The sequence below is a fragment of the Ptychodera flava genome, chromosome 7 (assembly GCF_041260155.1).
Source record: "Ptychodera flava strain L36383 chromosome 7, AS_Pfla_20210202, whole genome shotgun sequence".
In the NCBI taxonomy this organism is placed as follows: Eukaryota; Metazoa; Hemichordata; class Enteropneusta; family Ptychoderidae; genus Ptychodera; species Ptychodera flava.
This window is the reverse complement of record NC_091934.1, coordinates 46785361-46797466: the sequence shown is the minus strand read 5'-3', so window position 1 is coordinate 46797466 and position 12106 is coordinate 46785361. Positions and strand designations below refer to the sequence as shown.

General features: G+C 36.9%; 1 protein-coding gene across 1 annotated transcript; it reads left to right on the top strand.

Moving 5' to 3' along the window:
* Positions 1 to 935: 935 nt before the first annotated feature.
* On the top strand, positions 936 to 11300 carry LOC139137720 (ileal sodium/bile acid cotransporter-like). The gene is made up of 3 exons (XM_070705968.1): positions 936 to 1749; positions 8441 to 8648; positions 9567 to 11300. Exons 1-3 carry the CDS (start codon positions 1127 to 1129, stop codon positions 10053 to 10055), a joined length of 1320 nt encoding a protein of 439 aa, XP_070562069.1. The 5' UTR covers positions 936 to 1126; the 3' UTR covers positions 10056 to 11300.
* Positions 11301 to 12106: the final 806 nt, after the last annotated feature.

The following is a 12106-nucleotide window of genomic DNA, read 5'->3' as shown; positions in this document are numbered from 1 at the left end:
TGAAAATCTGCCAGTCGACACAACGAAATTTTACCTTGCAATATCTGTACACAGACTGTCTGAACGTAGTTTGTAACTACTTAAACACTACAGCTGTGGACCAGATTACAATCAGTTCACATCTACCCTGAATCATCGGCCAATGTTGGCATAAATGATTAAGGAACTCGGGGGACGATGAAGGATCTCATTATTTAAACTGATAGAAGGTCGATAAAAAAGGTGAATGTCGGTTACAAATGAGAAATCCGACTATTCGTCATACATTTTGAGAAAGTGGGCGCCAAACAGGTGGAAGTGTCACTGTAGCAGGATTTGCGTATTGTCGAAACTTTTGCATTTTAGTGACAGAATTCAACACAGACGGAAGACGATGTCAAAATTACGAAAATTACTACGGACTTTTGTATTTCGGATACATGAATTTTATCAACTACCGCCACATTACTAGACACTTCTCCGTGCAGGGGTTTGAACTCACCGTGAAATAATGCAGCGTGACTACATTTCATTAGAATGCCAATCATTATCGAACACTTGCTGTATCTGATTTATTTGCTCAACGAACAAGCAAATGCACATATTTTTATTCCAGTGTATTGGGTGCCAGTGTTGACCAACAGCACTTACAGACCTGGCCAACAGGTTCGTGCGAAGGCGCCCTTCGAACAAGATGTTTGTCTACCAATCTCTTAGGGAGATATGAAATATGATTGTTGTTATAGAAACAAATCTTTAATGAAAAGGGGAGTTGGATTACATAACTTGTGTTTGAATTTTGGCGAATTTATCCCACATTATCAGTTGGGTGCACGAAATATTTATTGGAGCCAAAACAATCAGCCAGATTTACCAATCGGACTTCATCAGACTTTTATTGACATAGTGCGCTTCTCTATCTTCTATAAGTTGGTGAGACAACCCTGAACACAATCAAACTCAGTTAGTTGAGCGGACAGAGAAGATTGACGTAGTGGTATATTCGACAGTGCCAGATCAGGAGATGCAAAATCAATATTAGAGGTTGAAGCAAACTGCATCGATTCTGTAAGCTGAAAACTGAGTTTCTGCGTTTTTGAACGTTGTCTTTATTTAGTTCTCTTATACGTAAAAACTTGTAACATCCATGATGGATTTTTACAAGTTGAATAATACAGTGAACATTACGAACGAGGAGTTGACAACGTCGCTCACCACTGAACAAGTGATCACGTCCTTGCTGACTACATACCTACCTATAAATAATACGGTAAGAATCTTGAGTGAGAAGATCACCACGTCTCTCACCACCACAGAACAAATGATGACCACCGTGAATGGGGCACAAGTAATCACCACAGTGAACTGGACACAAATGGTCACCAATGCGAACTGGACACAAATGGTCACCAATGCGAACTGGACAAATTCTACCGAAAGTGCCGGCGTCGTACCCGGAATTCCTCCACATATTTTGACGCTGATGAAACTCGATCAATACCTCACCTACATGACAGTCATCATCATCATGATCGGTATGGGAGGTGCCACTGACATTCCCGGCATCAAGAAAAGTCTTCGCCGTCCCTGGGGCATAATTATCTGTGCCCTCACCCAGTTTGTCCTGCTACCACTCTTTGCCTATGGACTTGCTCTACTTTCGAAAATGAGCCCATCATATGCTATTGGCTTGCTTGTGCAGTGCAGTTCGCCTGGTGGTACAGCGTCAAATATATTAAGTTACTTTGCTGATGGCAATATGTCTCTAAGGTAAGTTTTGACCAACGTTTCATTCAAAAGTCGATAAGTATAGAGTTCGAAAAGATTTTAGGCGATTCCGTACACCGCCATCAAAAACTCGAAGAAAATCAAATGCATGATGAGCTGTAAATTCGCATTGTAGATACACTGATTTTAGGACTGGGACTATTGTGACTAAAATTTGTCACTGAAGCCCACTAAAAAACAGGGATCTTTTTTAAATACAATGTACAAGATAATCACGCTTTAATCTACGATAGGATGCCAGCTATTTTTTCTGTTTAAGGTTTGGTGGACAAAAGTGTTTGTCAGATTTCCCGAGGGCATGTTTGAACTTGTCCTCAACAACGTGATTTTCCGTGTATTTTATATAATCTTTCATTCATAGGTTCCTCAATCCTCTAATCTCAGTTTAGAAAATATCAAGAGACAAAGCAAAATAATCAACAGTTCTCCATGTGAAGTCTACTTTAAGGTAGAATGCATCTCGGAGACATATACTGCACTCTCAAACGTTTACAATATATTTTTAGTCCACCACTTGTTGGAGTTCATTTTGAAGCCCCTGGGGTAAATAATGTTGTGTAAAGCAAATTCTTCCCTGTAGAGTTTACAGGGTGACGGCGTGTTGGCGTGGCGCCAGAGTGATGGCGTGTTGAATTTAAAATACCCGCAAATTTTGGGGAATGTGTTTTCTTTCTCTTGTACAAATTTTACACCGTGACGGTGACTCAAGCTGATTTTTGTCTGATTTCGGAAGGGAGTTGATAATTTCTTTGAGGAAAGTCTGAGTAAATGTTTAAGGATTTCAAACTTTGAGGCGCCCATTAGTTAATTTGCAAATTATCAATTTTTATCCTTTTTATTTATTTTATGAGAAAATACCTAAAAAATAAGCAGAGATACTTCCAAATAGTGATTAATGAGTGATCTAGTTCTCTTTATTTCGTCATAAGATGTATACATTTTTTGGAAAACAATGTTTAATGTTTGTTTCTGTAGCATTATAGTACTTGCAGCGACTGAGAATTCAATTTCGTCAAGTTTAGTGAAACCATTTATTTGACGACGAAAATACAGACAAATATACTTAATCTTGTCGCAACGACGAAAAATGCAATACAATTTTAGTCATCATCATTATCATATTTATCATCATCATCATCATCATCATCATCATCATCATCATCATCATCAAATAGAAATTTACTAGTACATTAATTTGCAATGATGACATAATGGCAAATTATACAGACTTATAAAACACATGTACACCAACACAAAAATACACATCAAAACAAATAATTTTATCTCGCCCAGCCTGAAAGTTGAAAAAGGAGTAAAACAGGGCTGTGTTCTAAGTCCTAGTCTGTTCAATTTATATGTCAATGACTTGAAAACAAATCTAGACAAAGTAAATACTCAACCACCAGTGTTGAATAATACCCCAGTTAACTCATTATTTTACGCTGATGACCTAGTCTTAATCTCTACTTCAAAAGGTCTGCAGAGGGAGTTAAATACACTACACACATTTTGCTCCAATTGGAAACTTGATGTTAATTTACAGAAAACCCAAGCAATAATTTTAGTAAATCTCCTTTGGTAGATAAACACTTATTTAACTATGGTAGTACATGCATCAAATCTGTTAAGAGCTATACATACTTAGGACTGACAATTAAATCAAACGGTAGTTTTAGTGACACAATTACAAATTTGGCTGATAAAGCAGCAAAATCTTTGTATAGTTTAAAAAGGATTTTATTGCACAACAAAAAGATAAAATTTTCCCTACATCTATTCAATGTTTCATAAAACCTGTTTTACTGTATGGCTCAGAGATTTGGGGACAAGATTTCATGGATTACAAGAAGTGGGATAAATCAGCAATTGAAAAAACTCACCTCAAATTTTGTAAGAACATTTTACAGTGTAATAGACAAGCTTGTAATGCCGCTGTGAGGGGTGAACTAGGACAATTTCCACTTCTACTTGAGATCAAACTTAATATTGTTAAACACTGGCTTCATATCGTACAACTGCCACATTGTAATCTTGCTAAAGAAGCTTTTCTGGAGCAAATGGTAAACAACACTAACAATAGATCCTGGTTTAACTGTTTAAGTGCTTAATTAAAGACAATGGAATGGACTTTCTTTTTGATAAAGCTCCATCACTTAAACACCACAAAGTTATAACTGGTTTAATGAAAACAAATTTAACAAACAATTATGAAGTCTTTTGGAAAAAGTTGATCACTGATGAAAATAGTAAACTAAGAATGTATGCCAAAATAAAACGTAATTTTAGATTAGAACCCTACTTAACACAGTTGCAAGGTGAGAAAAGAAAATTGCTCACCAAACTTCGCATTAGCAATCATGATCTAGCAATTGAAAAAGGGAGACACACTGTTCCAAAAACCCCAATTACTGAAAGATACTGCAATCAGTGTAACACCAACAGTATTGAAGATGAAACACACTTTTTATTAGTCTGTCAGAAATACAAAGTCCAAAGAAAGTACTTTTTCAGTAAAATCAATTTCCCAAACGACGATACTGAAAATCAGCTTATTTCTCTACTAACAAAACAAGAGTTATCTTTTAATGAACAACTTGCTGATTATATTTTTACTTTATATAAACAAAGAAATACCTAGTTATATTTATTATTAGCTACTATTATTATACTGTAATACTTTATCTTTATTGAAGAAAATTTTAACTTATTTTTGTTTCACACTTTTATTGCCACAAATGTGATGTAAATCCTATATTTACAAGCAGCAATAAAAAATATGTATTATTATTATATATCCCTCAACCCCGTCGCGTCAGAATGGGTAAATAACATTTTTTGATGAACATGATATTTTGTGTCAACTCCCACAAAACCAACTGCTTCAGAACAGCGTTAAGTTTCGTAAAGTATGGATGGGTTTCACGAATGTGTGCGCGACCATTTGTGTGTGTGTCCTTTTGTGTGTGTGTGTGTGTCCTTTTGTGTGTGTGTCCTTTTGTGTGTCTGTGTGTGTCCTTTTGTGTGTGTGTGTCCTTTTGTGTGTGTCTTTTTGTGTGTGTGTGTCCTTTTGTGTGTGTGTGTGTCTTTTTGTGTGTGTGTCCTTTTGTGTGTGTGTGTCTTTTTGTGTGTGTGTCCTTTTGTGTGTGTGTGTCTTTTTGTGTGTGTGTCCTTTTGTGTGTGTGTGTCTTTTTGTGTGTGTGTGTCCTTTTGTGTGTGTGTGTGTTTTTGTGTGTGTGTCTTTTTGTGTGTGTTGTGTGTCTTTTGTGTGTGTGTCCTTTTGTGTGTGTGTGTGTCTTTTGTGTGTGTGTCCTTTTGTGTGTGTGTGTCTTTTTGTGTGTGTGTCCTTTTGTGTGTGTGTGTGTCTTTTTGTGTGTGTGTCCTTTTGTGTGTGTGTGTGTCTTTTGTGGTGTGTCCTTTGTGTGTGTGTGTGTCTTTTTGTGTGTGTGTCCTTTTGTGTGTGTGTGTGTCTTTTTGTGTGTGTGTCCTTTTGTGTGTGTGTGTGTCTTTTTGTGTGTGTGTCCTTTTGTGTGTGTGTGTGTGTCTTTTTGTGTGTGTGTCCTTTTGTGTGTGTGTGTGTCCTTTTGTGTGTGTGTGTGTCTTTGTGTGTGTGTGTCCTTTTGTGTGTGCCCAATTGCCAAAACCTGACGATTGTGTAAAGGACAGTGTGTATATTAGCCCGTCTAAACACTGTCTAGAGTAACCATGGCAACTTGAGGAAAATTTAAATTCGATATGCAATGCTGGAAGTCCAAAACATTCTCATCATAGACTAATTTACTTTCCTCTAACAGGGAAGGAGCTTTAGATTTCTTTGTTGTTTATACAATATTTAATATTTATTTACTTTCCAAATTGAGGGTCAATGAACTCAACAGAGGGCCTCAAAATGATGTTATTTTCTGTGTCTGTGGATGTACCGTAATGGGGTTGTATGAAATAAGTGAATCCTGGCCATGATTGATTTATATTGTTCACTTTTAAGCTTTCATCTTGAATTATGAAACGGATGATGAACGCCATTTGTAAAATAATGAGACATCCCTCGTAAAAAGAATTATTTTACAGATAAACGAAAAAAACCCCGATATTTTCATGATATGGATCGTCTTTCTACATATTGTCCGAAGCAAAACATATCCCTATAGCGATATCAGTTGTATTTTCTGTTTACACACTTGCGAAGACATGGCCCTGATCAGGTAGAGGATGAACCCAAGGTGTAGAGGCCATACAATGACGTGTACAAATGACGTGAAAAGGGATACAACACACACAAACTCACGTGAAACAGGTCTCTTCCGTAACTCTGTTTATAGATAGATAACTAAACTTCCGCTCGTTGAAAATTTACTTACTGTTGCATTTGTCAGTTCAGCCGACCAGTGGAAAGAAAATTCAATGTCATTGTTATAGGTTATCCACGGAATTTTTAGAAGCTGACAAGTGACTTGTTTGAGTCAAGGGAACGACTGACATGATTCTATCACTGTATTAGGATTTTGATCACAAAGATGAAATTGTACCACAAGTAATACGTCTCGTTTTGGTTGCTTCGATCCCAGCTCAGCTATGTATGGAAATTATGATCAGAGAATTAAGAATTAATCTAACATGATTGGAACTAATTTAGGATAATTGGATCTGTATATTTTTCAAATTTCTCAAAAGTGGTAGGTGCCATATAGCTGAATGTTGCAATATCGCAAATTACTCATAAAAACAAGTGTGTAACTTAAAAAGAAAAGCAAATGAGCTTACAGTTGCAGATTAAATCGACATTACTTCACCATCCAATTATCCCAAATTAGTTCCAATCGTATTATCTCAAACTTCTCTCTAAATCTTTCGTTGTCGGACTTTACAATTGTTTGGCTGACCTATGACCTATTCGCCATGAACCGGCAGATATCATGAGTTTACTCCAGTCTCTAATAATTCAGTGCAGTCTATCATTATTTTCAAGGTAACAGTTTCAAGCTCCAAACTCCAATTGTGTTTGCAAAACAATTTTACACCTGTTCAATCTAAATCTTGAGGCGAACAATTCATATTTATATCTATTCATTTCGATTTACTTGATCAATAAAGTCATTAGTAGATATTTAGATTCAGCAAATAAGATATGGCGTCTGACAATGCTCCTTAGTTCAATAGAGATATGCAATATATACCGTTTGTTGTAATCAACAAGTTTAACCTTCATCTGTCTGTGAACATGATTTATCTAAAACATTGCTGTTAAGAGGTTAATATGCGATGATGTGGTTAGCTGGTATGAAGAACTGAAAAGAGTCCGGTTGACCAGGCTTACATAGCTGTACTTTGCATATTAAGGTTTACATTCGGTCGATTAAATGCAACTAAATTTTGGTGTACAGGCGCTGTTAGCTAGTTAGAGGAATTGTAAAAAGTTAACTGGGCTTGCATAATTATCGGTACATTGCACATTCTGTTTTTCGGACCAATTGGAATACGTATACATAAGTCTTGACAATAGTTGTCCGGAATTCGATAAAAGTTGGTGAAAATATTTAGCATATAGTATTAGTACCACTGTAATACATTGTACCACCGTAACATATCGTACAAAAACCACTATAATACATAGTTCAACTGCAACATATCGTACCACTATAACACATAGTACCACTGTAAACATAGCACCACTATAACACATACCACTATAACAAATAGTACTACTGTAACACATAGTACCACTGTAACACATAGTACCACTATAACACATAGTACCACTATAACACATAGTACCAGTATAAAAATATAGTACCACTATAACACATAGTATCACTTTAACACATAGTAACACTAGAACACATAGTACCACTGTAACACATAGTATCACTATAACACATAGTTTCACTATAACATATAGTATCACTATAACACATATAAATGCCACTAGAACACATGGTATCTCTATAACACACAGTACCACTAGAACACATAGTACCACTAGAACACATAGTACCACTAGAACACATAGTACCACTAGAACACATAGTACCACTAGAACACATAGTACCACTAGAACACATAGTACCACTAGAACACATAGTACCACTATATCACATAGTACCACTAGAACACTCAGTATCACTATAACACATAGTGCCACTATAACACATAGTATCACTATAACACATCGTGCCACTGTAACACAGAGTATCACTAGAACACATAGTAATACTATAATACATAGTACCACTAGAACACATAGTACCACTGTAACACACAGTGTCACTAGAACACATTGTACCAACATAACACATAGCACCACTAGAACACATAGTACCGCTATAACACATAGTACCAACATAACACATAGTACCACTAGAACACATAGCACCACTACAACACATAGTACCGCTATAACACATAGTACCAACATAACACATAGTACCCTGTGTGCAAGCACTAAAAGCCGGATCTACAATGCTTACCTTGGCCTTTTCTATCATGTCTACATTTTATGTCCTTGGCCCGTACAACAAAATTATCATCATACCTTACTGTTATCGGGGCAATCTTCTAAACTCACGGACAATGTCGTTTTACAATGTTTCAGCAGTCCCCGACAAAATGACCCTCAAAAATCAATCAGTCATTTATTTTTCTCTCATTTACACGCTTCTTTAAACTCATTGTTTTTCAGTGTATGTCTGACGACTTTTTCCACCCTCCTTGCTGTCGGTTTCATGCCACTGAACTTGTTTCTGTATGGGCGAACTTGGACCGACGCTGCCGATGTAGCAATTCCGTACATGACAGTCGTTATTTCTTTGGCAATGACCCTCATCCCTGCAGCATTCGGCCTTCTGTTGAAATATAAAATACCCAAGTATATCACTCGCATTACACAGGTAAGATATTGTTGTTTATACACCTTAACGGATTAAAGATGGCCGTTCTTACATCTCAAAGAACCTGATTCTTTTTGTCCCAAACTTTCTCGTCGATTATTACCAAATTCATTGTGACTTGTTTGCGTCAGGAGATATTTTGATGGTGACTATGATGAGGCAGAACGTTTAAAATACAACATTTGATGTCTACAAAAATTTGAGATTTTCTGCAATCCTGGAATCAAAACGTTGCTTTTTCATTTCAGAAGGCCGTATAGAAATGTGTACATTATACAATGTATAGAAATGCCAAGACAAAAGACAGGTACTAAAATTTGGCGTTGCACCTGAAGGCGTGGGTACTCGTTCTATGTAGCACAACTGAATGTCCATACGTTGAATTTTTTTATGTTACTGTTATAGCCAAAACCGTGGCCCCTAAAACACGAGGTCTATTCTCAAAAAAGGGACTATGAGAAGGCAGGTGATCATTTGCTCGACGTCAGAAGGGCAAATGGTACAAAGTCCCTTATTTGGGCTATAATATTTTATTACATGCCACTCACATAGTTTTCATTCCAAAGCTTTGGGTTTACTTGCAGATGACAATCATGTGCTTAAATTCCGAATCGCTGTTATGTGGGCTATCGATATTTTTATGCATAATTTTCGAAAATTTGGGTTTCCAAAATAAAACATAATTTGTTATCTTTGAATCCCGAAGTTGTGAAGTTGAAAATAGTTCCGGGTCACTTCAATCTGATAAATGACTATGGGGCCTCTTTGAAGATGCAAACTTTACACTAACAGCAAACTTAAGAGAAATTTTTCAACTTACATCATTTTTTCGGTCAGTTTGGTACCATTAAACATCCTAGGAGTTCGATCAAATTTCTTAACAAACCTTTCATTCTCCTTGCTCTCCAATGATTAAAGGTGTGCTCTGTCATCGGAACCATAACCATTTTCGTTGGAATCGGAATTAGGGCTTACATTCAGCCAGCTACATTTCGTAACTCCTGGGAGATCTGGTTACTCGTGGCCTGCCTTCCTCTCACCGGCCTTACAGTCGGCTTTATTGCGTCAAGTGTAATTTGCCAGCCTTGCACCAACCGGCGGACCATCGGCATAGAGACTGGCTGTCAGAACATCGCCTTGGCTCTGAGCGTCATCAATACGTCCTTCCCGCCTTCCACTCAGCGGTCGATGATGCAGGTCATCTCGTCGCTGTACGGCCCGGTAATGGCAGTCGAGTTACTCTCAATCATCGGTATTTTCAGAGTTTTGTATCACTCTGGACATTGTCGTCGATGCGATGATGGTAGAATTGTGAGAGACGACGCAGAGGAATTGCGCTACGATAGCATTCCTGCAAAACTTAAGTTTGAAGAGGCTAATGGAATGAACAGGACATCCAACGTGTAGGATATTTATGGCAGTGTTGTGGGAAAGCCTTCACTGTGATCAATATTCAGCACTTCGACAGAAAACATAGCGATTGTCATTTTGGTCTTCTTCTGTTCGTTTATCTATCAATGAACCAATAATCTCCAGCTTTCGGTGTTTACAATACCAAGATAATAATTTTACTTTTTTAAATAGTGTTAAGACTGGCTTGGTGAAATCTCCTTATACCAAAGATTGTGATGAACGAAATCTCTTAATTGACAAATTACAGATCACGGTTAAGGAACCCTTACCCATACACGGCCTGGAAATATGATATGCTGTACTTAACGCAATAATACCCCTGACCATAGTGGACGAAATGAAACTTTGCACAGCGCAAAGTTTGCGTGAGTCAATTATGGGCCGGGATGGGGTTCATCATTCAATTACTTTATACCAGTAGTTTGGGCAATGCCAGAGACTTTGTATACGTAGAACACATCTGTGGTCACAACACTGAATAATGGGATACATTATTAGTAATAATCGGGAGGGGGGCGCTGACGTCACAAAATTCATTGGTATTAACAAAGTTTGACTGTATGTATGTATGTATGTATGTATGTATGTATGTATGTATGTATGTATGTATGTATGTATGTATGTATGTATGTATGTATGTATGTATGTATGTATGTATGTATGTACCGGTATGTGTGTATGTACCGGTATGTGTGTGTATGTATGTATGTATGTGTGTGTTAGTGTAGCATTATGTTACACTGTATCTATATACGTTTTGACTAGAAAGCTAATAGTTTATGCGAGTTAATTTAATAAATGTTTGAACTCATCTATGAAAATGAAATTCACAAAATTCACAATGTTCATTCAAATGCCTAGAAGTAGCAGTTGTCTGTATCGATAGAAATTAAATCTACAGACTCACTAATTCGCACCTTTTATCAAGTGCTGGTATTACTTCGATGCAAAAATTCACCATAAAGTCTTAATTTCTTGCTACGCAATTTTTTTACCTTTTCGATATATCTCTTGTGAAATTCTCCCCGTAATGGCGTTTTACTCCTTCTAGCGATTATTAGAAATGAGTACTATTTTGAAAATGTAATTCACCATTGTAAAATGTTACGCACACATATTTGACATTGAGGGCAGTGTTGTCATCAAATTACTCGGACCGTTCCTTTCTGTCCGACACTCTTGCAAATTTTCTGTCATGTCGTCATTTGTTTTGGTTTTGAATAAAATAGCTTTAGCCAATGGTTGCTTTTTTTCTATTGTATTCAAATTTAACAAATATGATTTGAATTGTTGACGTCACACCATTATTGGCCTTCACAATCAATAGCGGTGATTTGAATTGTTGACGTCACACCATTATTGGCCTTCACAATCAATAGCGTTGATTTGAATTGTTGACGTCACATATTACGTCACACACCATATAAGTCATATATACATATTATTGGCCTTCACAATCAATGACGGTGATTAATCATCAATGTTAACCTTGGAGATCAAATACCTCTAATCTCACGTCGATGTTTAACATATCCGTTAGTGGAAGAGGTGACATCAAAAGTTCAACTCTTAACACTCTTTAAACACTTATTTCGACATTTGAGGGTGAGAGTAAACCCCTTCAAAATTCTACGTCATGAATGGATTGATTTCTCAAGGAACTGAAATTCTAAAAATGAAACACAGGCATATTTTCGTTGGAAACTCAGCGGAAAGCAATTGTTGTTGGAATGTGTCAGCGACTGCCTTGGACCCAATTTTACATTAAAACCAACTTCGATGGAAGAAGCGGCGTAAAGACCACTACACGCTTCGTTGGAGTGGAGAAACTCTTTTAGTAGGTTTCAATGTATGGAATTTCTCGACAGATGGAGACACTTTCGGAATTAGTTTCATTTATCCTTCAGTGAACTTTTGATATGGCCTAAAATATTAAAGAACTATAGGTGTCACCGCATACATGTACAGGGCATTGCGAATCAAATCTAGAATGCACCTTGGAGACAGATATTCCGACTCTCAAACTTTTCAATTCTTTTCTGATC